The sequence below is a fragment of the Parus major genome, chromosome 2, assembly GCF_001522545.3.
Source record: "Parus major isolate Abel chromosome 2, Parus_major1.1, whole genome shotgun sequence".
In the NCBI taxonomy this organism is placed as follows: Eukaryota; Metazoa; Chordata; class Aves; order Passeriformes; family Paridae; genus Parus; species Parus major.
In genome coordinates, this window is record NC_031769.1 from 43,060,723 (window position 1) to 43,082,987 (window position 22,265).

The 22,265-nt window shown below is 38.9% G+C and overlaps 2 protein-coding genes across 3 annotated transcripts in view; one reads left to right on the forward strand and one right to left on the reverse strand.

The window, feature by feature from the left end:
* The window catches only part of ACAD11 (acyl-CoA dehydrogenase family member 11), a 28,888-nt gene extending 6,641 nt beyond the window's left edge, over positions 1-22,247 (reverse strand). Inside the window, exons 1-13 of one of the 2 annotated variants that reach the window (XM_015617116.3) lie at positions 21,984-22,247; positions 20,090-20,189; positions 19,743-19,868; positions 18,240-18,401; positions 17,645-17,809; positions 15,770-15,917; positions 15,076-15,086; positions 14,557-14,663; positions 14,303-14,426; positions 12,572-12,649; positions 12,066-12,204; positions 11,845-11,952; positions 10,633-10,731 (exon numbers count right to left, since the gene is read on the reverse strand). In XM_015617116.3, the coding sequence (XP_015472602.1) occupies positions 10,633-10,731; positions 11,845-11,952; positions 12,066-12,204; positions 12,572-12,649; positions 14,303-14,426; positions 14,557-14,663; positions 15,076-15,086; positions 15,770-15,917; positions 17,645-17,809; positions 18,240-18,401; positions 19,743-19,868; positions 20,090-20,189; positions 21,984-22,120 (1,504 nt within the window). In that variant the 5' untranslated portion in view covers positions 22,121-22,247. Of the gene's footprint in view, positions 1-10,632; positions 10,732-11,844; positions 11,953-12,065; positions 12,205-12,571; positions 12,650-14,302; positions 14,427-14,556; positions 14,664-15,075; positions 15,198-15,769; positions 15,918-17,644; positions 17,810-18,239; positions 18,402-19,742; positions 19,869-20,089; positions 20,190-21,983 lie in introns of both variants that reach the window. The other variant, XM_015617115.3, reaches the window with a different exon arrangement.
* ACKR4 (atypical chemokine receptor 4) lies at positions 3,648-8,719 on the forward strand. Its single transcript, XM_015617129.3, is given in 2 exon segments — positions 3,648-3,880; positions 6,738-8,719. Coding segments are annotated over 2 exon segments (1,158 nt in total). The 5' UTR covers positions 3,648-3,803; the 3' UTR covers positions 7,819-8,719.
* Positions 22,248-22,265: the final 18 nt, after the last annotated feature.

Below are 22,265 nucleotides of genomic sequence, written 5' to 3' on the forward strand. Positions count from 1 at the left end.
AAAAGTTTCTTAGTACCAAAGCATGCTCATTCCTTTCAAAGCCTCCCACAAACAAGTTAGGAAAAATACCCAATGGGCATAGCAATCAGTAATTTTTTACTGCTATCTCAGTGCAGATGACAAGCTTTGTAGAGATTCAATTCAAGGCTTGATCTGTAGCAGTTTAGTTTTGTTCTGGGGTTAGAAGCAAATACAACTTTATAACTTCTCTGACAGCTGTTCTCACAAGGTTTGGGAGACTGATCTGGACAATACAACCACCTGGCTTTGAGCTGAGCCACTTCCTCCTACAAACAGCCACTGTGATGGCCAGGAAGTGGGAGAGAGATTTATTTAGTTGTGACGAACACTGCCTGTTTGGAGGGCCAGACTGCCAGTTGTTTGCTTTCCTCTTTTGCAACATGGTATCCAGCCATTGTTTCCAGAGGGGACTTACAGAGTGGCCCACGAGCTGCACAATGCTGACAAGCTAAAAATCCCAGTGAAAAGCTTTAGGCAGGGGCATAAAATCAACTTGGAAAAAAAAACAAAACCAAACAACAAAAACTGGCTCATTTGGCCACTTGGCTCATTTGGGCAACTGCAATAAGCAGGTGATCAACCCCAAATGACCCTGCACAGGGAAATATCACTCCTGCATAAGGGGTATTTTGACTCTTCTCCTTTTCCATGGAAAGTAAAAGAATTGCACAAGTGCTATTTTCTAAACCAGACCTATTTTCAAGTGAGGTTTACAATAAAAGATATTTTGACCTCCTGAAATCTTCCGAAAAACTGTTTTGTAAATAATCCTCAAGTCACATCCCTGCTCCAAAACAAAAGGCAAATTTAACCATGCTGTATGAAAAAACCACCCAAAACTCAGAAGAAGCTTTCATGTTGAACTCAGTGAGGAGTTCACTGAGAGCTGCACATCTGGTTAGATGTTCTAAATAATTTGTACACATTTCTGGAAGGCAAATGATACCTCCATCTCATATGTGCTTGTTCTTATCTAAGCCCAGCAAAGGACGACAGATTCCTGGCCCTTCCACTCCTTAGAGTCTAAAGTCCTGAAAAATTAAAACAAATTTTATGTCACTTTGACCTATAAAAGACAGGAAACAAGTTCTGGTCTAATGCAAGACTCTGAAAAACTCCAGTGCTTTGGATGGATTGCAAACATCCTGGATGGAATAAACAACTCATTTAAGTGACATTTTCACATCACTTACAGAATTCAAAGATGTTGCTGGAGGATGAAGGGGTAGAGTCAGAGAAGCCAGTTATTTTGGTAGGAGTTAGAAGTAGTTTTGTGAGAAACTCACAATTGAAGGAACACTAGACGTTATAGAAGGTAATTTTTAATTATATTTTCATATTGATGAGCTTTCAATAAAGTTTTCAATGTATATGACCACACGACCTGTCCAAACCTTTTAGACCACAGTGCTCCTAAACTGGCAAACATCTTTGATTTAACTAACTTATACTTTTGAACTCTTCATGATACTCACTTGCATAGGCAAAGACAGTATTTTAAAATGTGCTTAGAGTATTGATCACAATCTTATTAGAAGCCTAATCTTTGCTATCAGGGGTATAACATGCTTAAGTTTACTGATCTTCACACAATCAACTTATACAGGTTCTTTTTGGTGAAGAGACTACTAAATGTGGCAACCTCTGAGGACCATCTGTTCTTGAAGAAGCTGCCACAAAGTCTGCTTTCAGAACAAGCAGCACTTTAATTCCTGCAATCTATTTATTTTTCAGTCTTCAGTCTAAGATGACTAAAGCCAGATAAACTACTGCCTGAATGCTGAATACCTATGATTTTTTCCATATTGGCTGCTGCACCCCTCAGCCCAGCAGGTTACTTTCTCTGTTAAAGGTCAAGAGTCTGTGGTGTCTTACAGACCTGACAGCTTCCTGGCACTGACAAACACAATGTTCTGGACTCTTCTACAAGAAGAAACTGGTCTTAGTAGGGTGGATGGCAGTGTGGTACTGATTGTTGGAATGTGGGAGTCTCCAAATGAAGAAAAGGGACACACACAGGCACACCCCACCAAGAGCCCACTGTAATTTAATCCATTAGCATATTGTACTCCACAGTTTTATCTCATCTTCTCCAGACAACACTGCAGGCAGCTGGTTCATGGAGGGCAAAGACTACACTGTAGCTGCAAGCAAAAAGGCAAGGCTGGGGCCATGCAGCTGCAAGGTTTTGTAGTCTTGCCACTGAATGTGGTCATTCCCAGCTGGAGCTCATGGCCTCTGATGGTGCCAGTGAGACCAGCTGCTCACCTTAGGAATGTTTCTTTTCCTTGCCTTCATGCCACTTTTACACAGCCATGAGTGTTTTTACTTAGTAAGATCTGTTTCGTATTCACTCTTATTTACTAAATAATTTTTGTTACTTTTAACCCTACTGAAATATATACATAGCAATATTATTTCTTTACCCTGACTGGAAGGATCAGTCCTTTCCCTGCACCTCTGGAAAGTTATGAAGAGCTGAGTAACTGCAATAAGCAAGGAAGGATTTACATGAACAGCCTGCCCACAGAACCCTTTGGGCACGTCTGTGGGCAACACACAATTCCCTGGGAGAATTCCCAGCTCAAGTCTGATTATTCCATCTGGTTGGAGACCCCATTGAGACAAAGCCTATTCAGAACTGAAAGTTTCACTTGTTTTAAAGAGATGTGGCTGAGGCCTCGAGTCCATGACATGACCTGTGAGGAGATGGCTGGGAAGGAGCCCAAGCATCTTATCTGCCACTGAGAGGAGCACCACTGAAGTACTGTGATAACTGAAGGTTAAAGCAATATAGAAATATGCACAAATATTGTGGCACTCTTCCTCTAGACTGCAATTCCTCTCCCAGCCCATTTTATTTTGTCATTCTGAAACAAAATATAGCATGTAGAAATCATCTTCCCATTACATTCTTAGCTGCCCATTTTTAAGAATCTTTCCTTCCATGTACTTCAAAATAATGGAAGCACAGACAGAAAGTTAATCCAGTTGTGGCAGGTGCACCAGAATGCCAAAAAAACCCCAAAATCTGACCTCTGGTCTGCTCCATCTCTCTGTTGTTTGGCTTCAATATGCATCTACTGAAGCTCATTAGATTGCTATCTAATCCATGATAGTTCAAACAGGTCACTAATTTGATTTTGAGATTGACTGGCAACATTCAAGCTCCTGAGAACTCTCCCCTAGGATGCAGGATTATCTGCTTGTACTCTGGTTGACAATTTGCCACTGGCATTCACATATTTTCTTTACCATCTTTCTGATTTCACACACTGAAAGAACCCCTTTCCCCACCTCACAAAAAGTAACTCATCTTTCTATTGTATCCCCTAAAAGAGTTATGTAAGGAGGGGATGGATGTAAGTATCCCTTAAAACCTTATACAGTCAGCCATCAAAAACACAGTAGTGCCCTCAGGAAAGAACAGAGTGACTCCCTGTGGTATCTGGAGCAGTAAATCAGCCCCAGATGGACTTTCTTTCTATTCTTTTCACCTTTATAATGTGTTGTTTGATAAAAGGCTCTTGGTGATGTATAAAACATTTGGACTTCCAGGAATAAAACCACAAACAACAAAGAGAAGCAGTAAGTGTCCTGACCTTCCAAAGAACAGTCACAGTCTGTTGGGAACAGGGAGGAATGTAGGAAATGTACACATTGAACACAAGAGGAGTCTCCAGGAAAGCACAATTTTTAAAAGGTTTTTTTTAAACTGTCAAGTCAAAATGAAAGTGCAACAGACTTCCACATGAGGGTGTGGTGTTTGAAGACAAAATGCAATGTGTCAGAGCAATTCAGATCACTTCACCGAGGCACATTTCAATTGCATTACCTGCTACTCATCTGCTGACAAAAGGTTAGTTTTGTTTTAATCCTTACTGCTGTGTATGTATATTGTATGATGTCTTCTTTGCATACCTTTAGTTAAATTTGCTTTACAGAGAGATGTCATTTCACTAAGGCACATCTCCTTTCCAGTATCAAGATTAGATTTGTTCAGTAGCAGGACAGAATACTGCTTAATTTATCAGAGGAAAAAAAATCTGTCTGTTTAAACTAGGCATATTAATTTAATTCACCATCATTCAGACAATTCCACATCAAGTTAAAGCACACAGAAACACTGAATTTCTGTCTGACTGGAAAGCTGAAATAATTCTTCAAGAAAACATGCAGTTGCAGCTTTAATATATGTATTAGTATACCTCCTAGAAAACACTATTTGAAAAACCAGCAGCTTCTGAGCTGTTTGGGTACTTGTGGGCAGTTTGTTTGTGATAAAATTCTTTTCTGTCATAACATCCTGAGAAGCTCCAGCTGGAAGATGCAGTGTACCCACAGCAATCTGCTTCTGTAAGAAATTCCACATGGGCACAGCTCGCTGTGTGGGATGGAGACTAAACTAAGCTTTTCCACCACTCTTCAGTGCCCGACTCCCACGGGACTGCTTGGCTGTTTGCAATGGGCACATGCACGTGTGCTTGAGAAAGACATTACCAGGAAAGACAAAACATAACTGTGGTTTTAAGGGAGAAACGTCAACTGTTGCATTTTAGATAACTTTGTTTCTGTCACAAACTCAGGGCAAGCAAACGCTTATCAAGCAGCGGAGCACATAGTCACAGCCAAACTGGTTTGTCATACACAGACTTTTAAAGTTTGCCCTGAAATGTTCACTGGTTTGCTTTAAAATAAATTTGCCAGTGATCCAATTTGATTAAATGCTCCTTGATGGGTTCTGTATTATGTATTTTAAGACCACCACCAAATCTTTTTATTTAACTTCTAATTTTCCTCACCTCTCAGCTAAGTGGATTAAACTCTCCTTGCTGCAGTTTTTCTACTAAAAAAATTAATAAAAAAAGGCTCTTTTGCTGCTGATAACTAAATCTCTCTTCAAAGTACTATAAAGCTGCAAAAGATTACTGCTGCTGGAGAATCTTACTAACACAGCTTGTTAGGCATAGAACAGACATCCCTTTGCCAAAGTATTAAGTAGAGTGACTGTACTTTTCCATTCTGCACATCTCATTAAGGCAACAATAAAGAACAATTTGCAAGACTTAAAATAGGACTAATCGTTCTTTTTAAAGTTTGATGGGGAGAATTTTGAAATGTTAACAGAATAGTACAACAAAGTCATTAAAGAAGGAGCTAAATCAGATAGTTAATTTCAAACGAATACACTTTTTAAATAAATTGGCTAGGATAATCATTTAAAAAAAATCAATCAAAAATAAAAAAATTAATTTCTTTCTATTTAATTGGCTTTCATTCCTTATTATGAGATCAATCAGTAACTTCTCTTTCCTAGCAGATAGATATATTCAAAAAACTTTAAGAGACACTTGGCAGCCCTACATTTAAACAACTGTCTAAGAAACAGAAATGGTATTTGCATTTTTCTTTCCAACTTGAAAAAGCCAAATTGTAGCTCTGGGACAGAATATCAGATAACAATCTGCTTTCAGCAACATTGACCTCAAATTCTGAACACTGCATATGATGACAAAAAGGGGATTTATTTTTTATTCTCAGCTGATTTTTGCTACTGCTGCTAAGAAACCTTAATCCCATTTATTTTGAGAAAACAGGGTACTGCAGGACTGTATTTTACAACAGACAGAATTTCAGCACATTAGTCAATGAACGCAGATACAGGAAAAGAAGAAAATAATGCAGGACATGAACTTGCTTAAGACACAACCTGGAGATATGAATTATTAAACTTTAACCCCAAGGTGGCTGTGAGAAGCCAGCCAGTACTCATTTACAGAGTAAATCTGTTTTAAGATCGTACTTGAAAAACCAGCAGAGTTTCTGAGCTGTTTGGGTATTTGTGGGCAGTTTACATGTGATAAAATTCCTTCCTGTCACAACATCCTGAGAAACTCCAGCTGGAAGATGCAGTGTACCCACAGCAATCTGCTTCTGTAAGAAATGCCACATGGGCATGGCTCGCTTTGTCCAATGGAGAGTAAATTAAGTTTGTTCTGCTGCTGTTCAGCAAGTGACTCCCCTGCTGTACTTTTTGTAATGGGCATGTACAGTGTGCCTGAGAAATAAACAAAAACACTCTCCTTGTACTATACTCATATCCAAAATTTGTCAGAATTTATGACAGCAGGCACTGAACATTTTTAACAGCAGGCAGCTGCTTGCCTCAGCTGTTATCTGCTCATATTCCTTATATACATGATCGTAACAGCATTTACAGCCTTCAGCTGTATTCCTTTGCATTGCTGAGGCTGGAGAGAGGAGGGTTCAATTCCAACCCTAAAAAGGTACAGACACAGTTATGTGCAATGGAATATTGTCAAGCACAACACAGTTGGAGCAGTTAAAGCAATGATGGCTCTTTGACTCAAATGTGGAAATCAGTGAGAGGCACTCCAAGCATTTTATAATCTCAAATGCTAAGGGTAAGGAAACCCTTAATGGTTTAAACTGAAACCATTTTGCATGTATTGCCCACACAGATGATGTCAATTACCCTACCTCACATGAGAACTTGAGATGGTCTGCTCTGCCCCTGTTACTGTCTAGCTTTGCCTTGTTTATTCACAAATGTATTCTGAATATGCAACTTCTTTAAATTTGAGATGTGTAAGCAACCCTGAAGAAGGGTTTTAGGTTTCAACAGAAATTTTAGAACTTAAACCCAATATCATTTCTTTGGTGTTTCCTTCTTCCCACATTTTTGTTTCTTGTAGCTTTGCCAAGGTCTGAGATATGAATAACTCAACAGATTACTGGATTGAGGATGAGGAGAATGATCTCAACCCTCTTATAGATTACAATACCTATGAGCTTCTCTGCGAAAAAAGTGATGTGAGAAATTTCAGAAAATTATTCCTCCCAGTGTTCTACACACTGGCTTTCACAGTTGGAGTGGCTGGAAACTCATTAGTGGTTGCGATTTACGCCTACTGCAAGAAACCCAAGACCAAGACGGATGTGTACATCATGCACCTCGCCATCGCTGATCTGCTCCTGCTCTTCACCCTCCCTTTTTGGGCTGCAAATGCAGTGCAGGGATGGGAACTTGGAAACCCGATGTGCAAGTTCACTTCTTCTCTGTACACCATGAATTTCAGCTCCAGTATGCTGTTCCTGGCCTGTATCAGTGTGGATAGATACAGGGCCACTTCTGAATCCCAGGGCCGTGGAAGAGTTGGCAAACACTGCAGTGTTACCTGCATCTGTGTCTGGCTGGCTGCCATCTTCCTCAGTATCCCTGAGCTGATATTTAACCAAGTCAAGAAACACAATGAGAGGAATGAATGCCTTCCCGTATTTCCAATGAACATGGAAACACTCTTAAAATCAACCATTCAAATCCTGGAAATTATCCTGGAATTTCTGCTTCCTTTCCTAGTAATGCTGATCTGCTATTCCGCTACTGCTCGGGCAATCTTCAGGTCTGCAAATGTGAAGAAGTCCAGGCCTTTCACGGTTCTGCTGGCAGTAGTGGCTACTTTCATTGTCACCCAGCTACCCTACAACATCGTGAAGCTGTGGCGAGCCATAGACAGCATCTACATGTTGGTTACGGACTGTGGCACCAGTAAAACCATGGACGTGGCGCTCCAGGTCACCAAGAGCATCGCTTTGTTCCACACCTGCCTCAACCCCCTCCTCTACGCCTTTCTGGGCGCCTCTTTCAAAATGCACGTCATGAAAATTGCAAAAAATTATGGGTACTGGAGAAGACAACAGCAGGATGGAAGACCTGAAGAAATTTCTATGAATCATGAAGAACCTACTGAAGAAACAATCAGTTTCACTATTTAGGCCATCCCTTGCTTCCATCATCTTACATAAACAGGGGAATTGTTTACTAATTCCAGGGGGTATTGTTTCTGCAGCTGTTTCTCTGCAAGTCAAATTTCAGATTAATTTCTGAACCTGCCAAGACACTACAGAGCACTTCAAAGTAGAATGTATTTATCGGAATCAAGCAAGAACTGAATACTGAAACTAGAAACAAGCCAAGATATTTACTAAACAACATCAAGCAACTCAAACCAAAAAACCCACCACAACAAAATCTAAAAGCACCCCCAATATCTAAAATTCAAAGTGTCACAGTACTAGACAATTAAGAAACTGTATAATGAACAACCTGTACATATCTAAGCATGTAATTAAAACAGAGAAAAAAAAAAACCCATCAGCAATCAAACAACAGGAACCTTTGTACCAGAAATTAATAATCGTATGTTTCTCCAACTATTTTGTAAAACTTTAGAACATTTGCCTAATAGTTCAGTTCCATTTCTCAACTCAACTATCATTCCATAGATATCCTTTCAGATTGAAATGAAGTATAAGCTTATGGCTGAGAACTGAGAGGAAGAAAGAGGGGGAAAAGCCATTTTCTATGTGTTTCTACAAATGTACAGCAGCAACAACATCCTTCACAAAAACACCCCAGCAACTCCTTTTCTATAACTACAGAAAAAAATGACCTTTCATCTCTTCTCTCCTGCTCACCCTAAATTTCAATAAGACCAGTACTCTAAGGGTGGCACAGTCTAGATTTTTGTAAATGTAATAAAAAGTTCAGGTAATCTTCAGATACAAGGCCAGGATTTTCTATTCAGAATTCTTAAAATTAATCAAGCACTGCAAACACTGTATTTACTAAAATATATACAGAGATACAATAAAATCAAAGAATGGGAGAAGTGTACTGGCTTTTGTTTTTTCTTATCTTCATTTTTGTTTTGTTTTAGTAAGTGCTGACATTTCTCATCATAGACCAACCAGTAAATGGGAGAGGCCTTGCTTGACAAAAGAGAAAGGCTCCCATTCCATATGGAGCTCATGGATTTACAGTTTTTACACAGAGATGTACCAAAGCTGCCCCCTGGCACAGTGTTGGCAGGGATTCCAGGAAAACAGCAGTTTTCCATGAGACACTGGAAGCATTTCAAACATACTGACATACTAGCTTAGCCTTCAAAATGAAGAAGTGGTGTTACAGCACTTATTGTCCTTGTCTTCAAACATCCTGGGGGCTCTGACAAAATGTCTCATCTATAGATTAGGAAAGCCAACAAGAATCTCTCATTTTTAGATACTGTTCCTAGTTACACAATTATGGATTGGAACAAAAAGCTCTAAAATGCTAAGACAAGAAACAACAGTAGCATAAACAAACATGAGCCTCTTCTCCCTGTTTGGATGACAAAAGCTTACAGAATGTCTGCCCAGTGTTTTGAGAAATACCAGGGCATGAACAGATAAGTCAGAAGTGCTTGACCGGTTTTCTACACAAACACCATAAATCTGACATATTTAAGCCACACTGGATTTGCTGTACACAGGCAGAGCACAGTAAGAAATCCCACTTCTTCCATGAAGTAACTGACTCCTTGCATGTGTGATTTACGATTTGTCTTCACAAATACAGAGTGACATTCTGATCAGGCTGTCAGGCTTCTGGAATTCCCACACATCCAAGGTTTTAATGTCCCAAAAGTTAAAAAACCCCAACCAAAACCGAACCAAACAAACAAAAAAACACCTTCCTAGCCAGGCAGAAAGAGAGACTGACTAATACAGAGCCAAATAAACATGTTTCTCAAACTTCTTGGAATTGCAGTGCCTTTTGTGCATCTGTCTTTATGCAAATCTGATTGCCCTAATTGTATTAGAAATAAGACAAACCAAATCATGCTGTCTCATGTTTACTCTCCTTTTTATAATTCACATAACTCAGTTTAATATTTATTTATTATATTATTTTGTGTGTGTGACCCTCTAAAACCTTCTCATTACTTCCTCAGGGACTGCAATGCATAGCTGGGAGACACTAACCCAGAGCAAGCACAAGTAGTTAAGCAACACTCTTGGGTCAGGAGAGAAGATTCCATGCCTCTTTCTGCTGCCAGTTTTACAGGAGTAGAACAGAGAGAGAGATCTATCTTCTGGTGACTCCAGGTATTGCACAAGCATGTATCAGCAGGCAGCTGTCACAGTCATGTATGTAAAATGAAACTTTCAAGTTTAACAACTCAGTTTACTTACTTGGATTCCAAACTCTCAGGCAATGATGACTTTCAAGTTTCTGTCACACATTTTGGCAAAAAAGTAACAGGACTACAATATTAGGGACAGTTGCCACTTACAATACAATGCATTGATTTTACAGGGAATTATATCATGAAAAAATCTCCTGTAATAGTCTAACAGCATCACAGGCTACTTTAAAAGCAGCCACATTTTACTGTAGGTAGAAGGTACTCTCAAACCTCTCACACAAGCTGCCAAAGACAGCCTCATGAAAACTAAGCTATAGATGTATAAGTTAACTGACAGAAAGAGGAAATGTTTAAAGAAAATAACAGCATTCTCTCTGTGAACAAAATTCAGAGGTTCCAAAAAGGGCCCAAATCCCCAAACTGGATTTGAATCTTGGACTTTGGTTCATAGAACCAAAAGCTGAATTCAGCTCCTTGTGCTGTTTTACATTATATTGCTTTTACTCAAGAGAAGAAAGAAATTCCATTTCATCTCAAAAATGGAGCACAGTACTTGTCTTTTAATAATTCTTTGAAAAATTCTAGCCCCTGCCACTCTTATTTAGGCTTCCACACTTACCACTGCTCCACCACTTCTTGCCATTGATCACGTAGCTGTTCCCATCTCGCTCAATGGTGCATTGCATATTGGTGGCATCACTTGAAGCCACGTCAGGTTCTGTGTTAAAGGAAAAAAAACCCCACCAGATTAAATATAAAAGTAATACAATCTTCACAAATATAGGGCTCTAGATATACTCTTAAAAGTACACAGTTTTGCTACCAGTAGAAAAACTCTTTGAAGAACCTTGCTGCTGGTGGTCAAAAGACTTGCTGTTTTCCAACAATCTGTTATTCATAGCCAGTTTAAATGTACTTGTTCTTGGGCTTGGACCACCCTTTGCAATCAGCCTTCTTCCTTTCCTTGTGTTTCTAAATCCTTTATCCTTCCATTGTACTTACAGGTAACAGTTATATTTCCCCTCAGCCTGTTTTCTCCTCCTGGGTTCTTCTCAAGCCAAAAGAGATTGAAAATAATTTTGTGGTTGTATATAAAATAGACTACATGAAGCTGTCAGCAAAATGTCATCAGTGATTTTTTGGAACAGGAAAGATCCTTCCTCTCTCCTTTCACCATTACCTCTTTTTATAGGCCATCTACTTTAAAACAAAAGTACATATTTCCTCTTGGGAAACACAGTGAAACAGAATTTGCAAAGTGTCTGCAAGGCTGAGTTCTCTGGATTCCATCTGACACAGGAGATGAAGATTTTGACATCACGTGTTCCAAAAGCTAACTTCATAGAGCAAGAGCCAGACTTTCCAGAGATGCTGAATGCCATAAGTTTTTTCAGGAGCTTTCAGGTTATACCTTAAAAAAACTGTAACACTGCAAAACCACATACTTTAATCACAATAATCATATTTGGACCCAATTGTGCATGTCTAGAGAACTCCACAGAACACTACAAGGAAGGGTAAGCTGTATTGTAAACCTGTTTGGTACTATAAATTGTATTTTACTAGTACAAAATTAAATTAAAAATATATAGAAAGCCAATACTAATTATTGTAACCATGAAAGGTGGTAACTATCAGGAAAGGCAGCAAGGCTGCTCCAGATTGTATTCACACCTCATAGATGATTTTATATTCAAAGACATTCACTGATACTGAATTAGTACAGAAATGTCCACTGTAACACACAACTTGCAGTCTTCTACTTTTCCATGCATACACCATGTGACATTTCAACCAATTGGCTCTAACTTTCTTCTGGAGAAAAATTTACCTGTCATGCAGAAGCAGGAACTAATTTTCCCTTCTAGGAGAGGCTCCAGCCACTCTTTCTTTTGCTCTTCAGTGCCATACATGTGGAGGACCTCCATGTTTCCTGTGTCTGTAAGAAATCAGCAGTCATGCTTACTGCTCAAGACACAACAGCCTGTAGGAAGCAAGCTGCTCAACTTTTTAATGCACCCAGTGCTGCAGTTTTGGGACAGGGTTGCTAACCTGGTGCGTGACAGTTGAAAACCTCAGGTGCAAAAAGGCATCTCCCTGTCTCCTCAGCTATTAGGGCATAGTCAAGCTGGCTGAGACCACTGACATCTGGGAGGAAAAGGTTCCACAGACCTTCTGCTTTGGCCAATTCCTATCACAAGAAGCAACAGAAAAAATATCAGCAATAAGTCTTAAAAAAAAATTAAATTCTGGCTTGCAACACATTTTCTTCACTCCTGCCTACCCTGCTGTCCAATATATCTGATGCCTTTTTCAATAGCTATTCTGAAACTGTAGGTTCAGTGTTTGACTTAAAGTTCAGATATATCCCTCTCAGACCTGATTTTGTTTGTCTTCTTTGTTTTCTCACTTTTTCCATATTTCCCTCTTTCTTTCTTTTCACTGTTCCTCAGATTTCTTTCCATGTAACTTTTCCAACAGGATACACCAATCACTCTTGTGCTCTGTGTCTGTGATCTTTTCCTGCTAGAGTGCTAAGAATATTTGTTATTCCATACCTTCAGTCTCTCCAGCAGTGGTGGTTTCTTCCATTTGTCTTCAGTATTTCTATGTTCAGTATAATATTTTACTATTTCCTTAGAGAAACAATATAAAAGATGCTGTTTAAATTAAGAATACATGTAACACACAAATAATAATTCATCTCTTCCAGACCTATGACCCAAGGAACCAAGTAAAAAATATTCGACACAGGTTTACATTATATAATTGGTTGCATTTTAAAATTAAATATATAATTGAAAGTTCCACACCAACCAATTCATTTTGCATGACTTTAAATATTAGATTACCCCAATCAGTACCTTAACTACTATTTGGGATGGTTTAAAATATGTGATGATGGCACCAGGAGGTCAGATTTTTCTGGAGATAAAAGTACTTGTTACCAACAATACACACAGGAGGCACTAACCCCAAAGTAAAACAACAAATAAAAGCCTGATGTACTGACACTTAAGATTCAGATAGATAACCCAGCTAATACTTTGAGAAAAAAAAACAACAATGACAGCCAAAAATCCCACAAAAATACGTTTTCTCTTCCTGTCAAAATAATTCCTTTACAGATAATGTAAGCAGTCATTCCAAGCACCAGTCATAGTTTTAAGTGAACCTCTACATTCAGTAATCTTGGTATCTTCACAAGCATGTTTTAGTGAGGCACAGAACTTCAAACCTGGCCCAGACCTAGTTATAAAATGAATAGAACTAGTGCTCAATTCTGAAAATGACACAATAAAGACAAATGGCCAATTAGAATTTATGAGTCCTGATTCACAATCCCTGTTACCAGAAATAACTTCTAAGCACAACTTGACTAATCTGAAAAACTTGCATGGCTATTTGTGGTTTGTTTCTTTTTTAAAAAAATACTTTAATTATTGCAAGGCTTTCTTGGACAATCCAAAACTACAATCCAAATTTAGTCACAGACATACTTTTTAAGAAATTTTGCATGTCAAGAGCTACTGCCCTCGACCCCTCCTTGTGATAGGTAGATGTATTCATAAACCTTTTAGATTAAGATGTTTTCTGCATTTCTGCCTGACTTGGAAAAAAAAACAACAACTCAGAAAGCCAAAACAACAATTTTGCAACAAAAGCCTTCCATGAGGCTAAAAGCTGAACCAACCTTCTAAGTGGAAATTCCTAACCTTCCTAGGAAAAGATGTAAACTACTTCATCTATTTTTCCCTTCCACTAACTATGGACTTTGTGTATATTTCATTATCTGATTTCAAACCTTCATTGGTATTATATATATTCAGGAATGAGGCTACTCTGATACATTATGCAATCCCATTTTTTGTAACAGCCTAAAAAGCAAGAAACAGAGCTTCATATGGTTAAAATCAGGACTTTCTATTTTCAAATAGGTGTCTTTGGGCTCATTGTCTAAGAGTTCTAGGTTGTTATTAGTCTAACAAGTATTTTGGCAACCTCCTTTAAAAAGTAACTTTTTCTAAAAAGAGAAGTTTTTACACTTCAAAAGTTAAAAAAATAACTCTTTCATTAACAAGGCATACAAAATTTTAACCCTGAAAAAAATAATGTTGTCTATTACAATTTATGGTAATATTTTGTAATGCTATAATCATGACTGCATGAAAATAAGGCTGTTTTGTAAAAAAACTCAGAAGACATGACTTTTATACTTTTTTTTTACATTTTTATAAAGTCTAGTCAGAAAATGCTCCTTTATAAGCAGGTTAAGAAAAACTCTTTACCTTCTCAGCTGGATAAATGTGCTGTTTCATGAACTGCTTAACCTTCAGCAAAATTTCTTGGCCTTTCCTACTTTGATGGAAGAGCTCTCCAGAAATGCTGTGCTGTGTGCTGCTGAAGGATGACCTAGGGAAGAACATTCAATGCAGTAATAAGACCAGATTTTCCCTCACAGTAAAACAAGCTGCCTTAGGCATTTAAATGAAGATGTAGGAAAAGCTTTGCCTTGCCTTTGACCAGTTTAGACCACTCTTACTTTTTTGAGAGCTCTAATCCTCTTTCTGCCAAAGGCTCCACAATATTTGCAAATTCATGACTATTCTCTGCAGAAGCATTTCCAATGAGATACCTGGCATATACACCCTAAAACCAAAAGAAAGCCATATATGGTATAATTATGCACTTAAAATTGTCTCTTTAACACACAGGTGATTATTTCAAATATAAAAGTAACACTGAAATGCACATAGTCATAAAAGGAGAAAACTCACTGGGATATGCTAATATTTGTTTTGGTGCATTTATGATATAATGGAGATGCTTGCTGCACAAGAGTTAACACCATATCCCAGCTAAAACAAATGAAAGGCAAATCACAAAAAGTAGTAGTGGAAAGGTGAAAAAGAAGTGTCTGCATGTGATACGGCAAACGAGCCCAGCCTGTCCCTTAAGCCAACTGACAACAGCATAGACATACAACTATTACCCATGACTAAATGAACTACCCACAAATACACAAAGACATTTAACACTTCAGCAAATGTGAGGGTATTACCTGGGCTATTGCTGCCATTTTAAAATGGGACAAAGCAAGAAAAAAGTTAAAGTTGGGTAAAGTAGTGGAAATACGCCGGCAGCGGCAGTAAATGGAAACCAGTTCTTCAAAGGAAGGAGTTTCTACAAGAAAATAGAACAGATTTGTTTAGAATACTCAACATTTTCTATGATTTTTTCCCACCTTATTCTTCAAACATTTGAACAATTTTTAACTGTATGAGGTATTTCTTTTACATAGTAAACACCATGATTTATCATTTCTTATGACATAACTCTGATATGGAGAGACCAAAGGAAGTAGGAGTTTCCAGAATTTTAGATATTCACAACATTTCCTGCTGCCCTTTGTCTCCACTCAAGTCAGGCAAATAATTTCACCTGGGGGAGAAAAGGCTTTTTAAAAAAAATAATAAATTAATATATTTACATTTAAATTTATTTTTTCTTTACATTTTCTCTTAGAAAGATTCAAAATAAGGTTTTACAGAAGTAGCATGTTGTAGCTAAGACAGAGCTTGAAAGAACAAAACTATCTAAAGCCTCATTATCAGCATGCTTGCTACAATGAAAAAATTATGGAAAAGTTCTTTACAAACAGAAAACTATATCCTTGTGAATTTACCATTTATTTCCTATAACATTTCAAATAGAAATCAAGCCTAGTATTTGTTTCAAGAAGATTAGTTTCATACCTATGGTGTCTTTGAATCCCAAGATAGAGCCTTGACCCAAGTCCTTAATAGATGTAGGCCAAAAGTAGAATTGAGTGGTATATGCTAAATCTGCTAAAGGATGACCAGTAGTTGAAAGTTCCCAGTCCAGCACTGCCAAAACACGAGCCTTATATAAAAATAAAAACCTCAAGTGAGTGCTAGAAGACATGTTCCCTCCATCCACAAATGCACAACACACTCAATATCCAAAGGTTTTATTTGGTTATTATATGCTTAAAATAAAAACACACACTAGCTGTCTACAGCAAAAAAAATTCCTTCTGGCACTACCTAAAGATCTGCAGAAAATTAGCATTCACATAAAGACAGAGAGCTAGGCATTCTTCCAAAGAAAATCTGGCTTAAATCTACATTTTTGAGTAATGTTCTTCCTGTCAGAATCTTCCAAATTCCTCTAGTATAAAAGATGATTGAATTCAAGTATCCTAAAGAACAGTAGTACTGAGAGTTGTTGTGTTTCTTTCCCAGTGCTGTTGCACAGTCCTTTAGCACAGAAATTCAGACAGACCAAGCATCAGAAAATATAATTTATCACAACACTGTCCCTAGATTAACACTTATTTGGGGAATTGAATTTCTTAAACAGGAAGTCAGTCAGTGCTCAGAGAAAGCCTCAGATGCAAGCATCCCTGCAGAGGTGTCTTCAACTGGGTGGTCTGAGACTCCCCACAGTGTCATTCTGATAATTTCTTATAATCCAGCCGTCCTGGCAACCTGAATGACTCCTCCAGCCTACTCATGACCCATGGCTATTTGAAATACATGGAAAAGTCTTTCCTACATGGTCAGTCCTGCATATTCAGGAACGTTTTCTACACATGACTTAAAATTACCTATGTACAACTTGGTCAATTCCTACAGTTGCCTCAGGAACAGCTGAGAGAGTCCCCAATACTGTCAAATTCCCTGCTCAGGGAATCAATCAGCACATATAAGCCTACAAATCATGTCTAGGAACTAATCAATGCACAAAATCTCTAGGAATCTTGGGGATCTGTTGCTTTGTCATGAAGCAGGTATTGCAGTCATGGTCACAAGTTCCAGGCATGTCTTCTGGTCACAACACAGCAGGTAGCATAGAAAAAAGTAATGAAAATGCAACTGTGTTGATAGACAGGTAGCACATATTTATTTCCATAAACTAGAAACAAACAAACAAACAAAAAAACTCTCTTTTTTTCCCCTGAAGATGAATGGGGAAACTTTCAGGGTGTCTGTGATCTACATGTGCTCCAAAACTAAACAGGCTTGGCAGGTTTTCCTTTGCTTGCACTAGTGTCATGTATCATACATTCAGCTCCTCCTCCAAAAGCCCTTGTTGTTAACCAAAACCATAAAACAGATGTCAGTGGGCTTTGGATAAGATGCTTATGTAGTTTAATGAAGTGAGCTTTCAGTTGCACTGAATCCAATAGGATCTATGCATATAAAATGCTTCATTCCTGTACTTTGAAGCAGGGACTAGAACTAATGAATAAATAGAGTATCTCTCAAAGTCAGGTTGGATGGGGTCCTGAGGAACTTGGTCTAGTAAAAAGTGTCCCTGCCCATGGCCAAGGAGTTGGAAAGAGATGATCTTTAAGGTCTCTTCCTATCCAAACCATTCTATGATTCTGTGATTCCATCAATTCTATCTAGCTCCTTCAATGAAAGCCAGGACTGTATTAGGTACCTAAACACCTTACACAGAGTATAAAGAACAGTTTAGTTTTCTAATTTTTCTTTCAAAGATGTTTCATGCACTAAAATAATCCACATGTAAGTGTCCCATGACATGAGTACAAACAAACAGAGGGCCAAAACCTACTAAATGTACAAACACATTTTAAATACCTCTGTTGGGTGGAAGATGATGTTATCTATTCTGAAGTCGCCATGAATCAGGCTTTCTTCATTATCATCAGGTGGCAAGTTCTTTGCTAACCACTCAGCCAGCTTGTTCATGGCAGGAATATCTGTATGAGCAGCTGCATCATACTGCTTTTTCCAAGTTGATACCTAAAAAATACAAACACTCCAACAGATTTTTCAGTTGATTGACAAGTTTTTCAGGAGTACGAAATTTTGAAGCACATACTTCTGGGCTTTGGTTATCACCATGTTGCTTGAAAATTCAGTAAAACCCAGTATCTCTGCATTTGCAAATATGAACTGAGATATCAAAAGTTTAAATGAAAACTACATCTATTTCAATCCTATTTACATAGCCCACATCTAGTGTTAGTCCAAAAGCAAATGCTTATCACTCCCTAAGTACAGCATTACAGAATCAATCTGAATGTAGTAGTGGCTTCAAAATGTGCACAATTAATTGAACTAAGTGAAGGTTTAATAGCTAAAATGTGATCACTAATAATTAACAATTTAGCTTGCAAATCAAATAAACATTCAAAGACCAGACAAAAAAGGAGAATGTTAAGAGCAGTACCTGTCTTTTGCAGTATCCTGGTCCTCTACCATATCCCTGGAGACCCAATGACTGTAAATCAAAGGAGTGCAACAGGGCCAGAGTTTCTATCATTGCAAGATACAGCGCAGAACGCTCTGCTGGGCCCACCTCAGGCAGAGAGATGTTTCGGAAAATGCGACCCTAGAAATAGCATAAATCAGGTATTTGGTGGGATGTACACATCAGATGAAAAGAAGTAAAGCTATACATTACACAACCAAAAACAAATGCAGTGAACCAACACTCCCTATGCAATCAAAAATTCCTTCCTCAATTATTTTGTTTCTCATCCAGAGCCAATGAAGGGATTCATGGTAAACCCAGGTCATTAGTCTATGGTGTGTCTGTAGAAATTCTGAATTAGAGCACTCAATCCAGATACCCTCAAGTTTAAAAGTATCAGGAAAAACAATGTTTCTGTATTGTCCCTAAAAGCTAAATTGCAGAAAAAATACCAATGAAGACCCCAGGGGAAAGGAGGGGCAGGCAGTGGAATGGGTGGGTTGTGGGTAAAAAGACTCAAACAATCCAACGAAATTCATTGTTTTTCTCCTTAAAAGCAGTTGAATACATTTAGAAGATGGGTTTGTTGTTCCATTTTCACAACTGTTAAAAAGGGAGCAGTGCTGACCATCATAGAATGGACAGACCATACATTTACATACTTAGAAATGTAAAAGGTTTCTTCTTAAGGAATCACTTTGTTATAATCAAAATCAGTAAAATTTTCCATCTTTGACATAAGAAACATATTTCAAATTTTTCACAGCCTTTACATTCTATTACTCTTGATTTATGTTTTTTGTAGGAAGGTTAACCTAATCTTCAGAAAGTGGCCCACAAACTTACATTTCTAATTTCCCAGTGAACCTGATGATAGAATGGGATGCTGTGAAGAGGAAAAGGCCTGGATTCAACTCCTCCTCCCACAGGATAAGAAAAAAAGACACAGTTCAGCAGACTTATGCTCAAAATCACCAAAATCTAACAAAAAGTATATCAACTCAGCTACAGCACCCCCAAAGTGCAGACAGAGATATGCTGTGTTCTTTCTGAAACTAGTGTTCAAACTGGAATTCTGCTTTGTTTTCAAGAAAAGGTGACTTTATGTCAGTTCCTATCTTCAATACAGGCTCCAGGATGTCCAAAGATTCAGTTTACAGACAGAATTTTTTCCCTCTGATTTGTGTATGCTTTTCACAGAAGCAATATTGCCTCATTTCAAGATATCCTTCCAAGAGCTCAAACAAGAATAAGAGGTTAAATACTGTGCTAAAAAAATCAGCAAAGTGTGAAATAAGCCCTGGAGAAGCTGAAATCTGTGAGAATTACTGATAGCTAGCATTTCTTTAAAATATCAGAAGATTATTTATGCTCATATCACAATACTATGCTGGGTAAGGCTCTAACAGAAAGGTTTTAGACAATTCAAAAGCAGCTTGTAGGAGGGAGAAGGAAAGAATCTCACACTGGAGGACCAACCTTCACATGCTGCATTACATAAAACTCTGTTCCAATGATAGAAACATCACTGCAATACAAAAGGGGCTCAGGCACTGGAAACCCAGCTGAAAATAAGGCTTTCTGCACACGATATTCTCTGTCGACCTGAAGGAGACACAGAAATTTAGGTTCAATTAAAACCTCCCAAACATTAATGAGTACAGTTTAAATGTATGTTTAATTACATGTAGAGCACAAAACATAGGAAATAATCCAGCAACTCACTGCCTTTCTGGATACATTCTTCAATGTGCTTGACCATCACATATAGACACTGTTCATCTGCAATACAAAGTGTATGGAGCTCAGTGAAGAATGTTACTTACCTTGTGTGCTCTAGGTAAAAGGGGACCATGGGGCTTCTTCCTGAGCACAAAAGCCTGCCCACCCTTCTCAAGGTAAAAGGTTGGGTTTGACTGGCCTGAGCTGCAAAGAGAAAGATTATAATTACTCAAAAATTCAAGTACTTACAAATTTGTAAACTTCTAACAGAAATGATACTTGCAAAATGAAGTGTGACTAGACCTAAACAAAACGGCAAGATGGAGGAAAGCATCTTCTCCAGAGCTGTTTTGTGTTGTGGGTTTTTTTCAAATCTCAACTGAAACAGGCTGCGCAGAGAAGTTGTGGATGCCCCATCTCTGAAAGTATTCAAGCCCATCAGGCTGGATGGGGCTCTAAACAACCTGGTCTAGAGAAAGGTGTCCCTGTCCATGGTAAGGGGATTGGAACAAGATGATCTTTAAGGTCCCTTGCAGCCCAAACCACTCTATGATTCTATTCTATGATTAAATTACTGATTCCAGTACCAAGCCCCTCTGTTTGCCAGCCTGATTATCATGTCCAAAGTTTATGCTTAAGGGACAGCCTATAGGAACTGTGACATTTTAAAGCATGCATGTTTGAGTCATAAAGAAAATTAGACATTTCAATCACACGTGTAAAAGAGAAGGAAAACCCAGTTAAATCCTTCATAACACCTTGTCTATCATATTGCAATCAAACCTATTGATCCTTATTTTCCTCATGGCTCTGAGTTAATCTGCATGCTTTTCTCCCCTTATTCTGGTTAATTTTTAAGATGTATTCTGACAAAGTTGAATAAATGATTAGACAGGTATTGGAAAATAAAAATCAAATGAACTTTTGCCCTCATTCCTCTCATTACATTTCCATTCTCCCCAAAGTAGTTAGGGCATAGTTTGTAATAGTTTAAAAAGCTTATCTGACAAATACTCTGCCCAGAACAAAAGAAATTTAGGTCAGCTGAATCCTTGAACAGTAATTACAATTACAAGACAAAGTAAAAGCACAAATACTAACGAAATTTTAGGAGACTTTACTATTAGCTCTTCTCCTAAGGCACCCCCTAAATTCTTCTCAGCTGAGGTACATAGGAAGATTAGGGGAGATTGAATGAATTAATGTTTTATATTTACATCAGAAGACAATGAAAAATTGTTCACTGTTGCTTAGTGATAGCTGTAGATATGTTATGGCCATAGCTACAAAGGAATGAATCCTTATTTTTGGAATAACTTTGCTTCTAATAGTTAGTTCCTGACATGAAGTCGTGCAGCCACACCACTGATTTGCTGGATGCAAACGAACTCAGTTCTCTATGGAACAGAGGCTTTGGAGCCCGGGTGTAGCACCTCCTTGGCACACCGCATAATGCTCTGCGGGCACTAACGGGAATCTCGGCACACATTTACGCTGTTCTCGTGGATTTGTTTACAAATAGTGACAGCCTAACGCTTTTACCATTGATTTCTTAAGCCATGTATGTGCTTCTGAACATCACTATTTGCTGTGCAATTGAAGATGGAGCAGATCAATTGCGATTTATGTCTAGGCAATAAAACAATAGTGGGTGTACTCTGAGGACAGCGGTTAGTCCACCCAACACACAGCCCGCCCACAGACAGCCACAGACTGAGCATGCCAAAGGTCACTTTGGCCGCCACCGCAAACTTTGTATTCTCCAGCAGCTCAAGGGACGAGCTGTGACGTGCTTTTAATTGGAACAACTCAGAATGCATCTTAAAAATCCACTGATGGCTGCTGCCCGCCATCCCGACAGCAAAGGGCGCTACCCCGACCACTTTCCCTGGCAGGCGGCAGCGAGCGGCTCCTCTGCTCGCCCCTACCCGGGCCAGGGGAGCGGCGGCGGCCCCGCCAGCTGAGCCAGCCACCTGTCACCAGTGTCACCTGTGTTACCTGTACTGCCTGACAGCCAGCGCGCCCGCGGGCTGCCGAGGGAAGCCGGGCAAGCGGCTGCTCAGGTACCGCTCCAGGCTGTCCTGGTCGAAGCGGTGCTGCTGCCGCACCGCGCTAGTGCCCGGCTCCGCCGCCATCCTCGCAGGCCGGTCACCCAGAGGCGCCTACGGTGAGCCAAGAAGAGCACTTCACCGCCCCCTGACTGTCGGCCCCTCTCAGAACACGACGTTCCCCAGCAAGCAAGTACCACCCCGGCGGCCACCGCCCCTCAGTCTCCTCCCT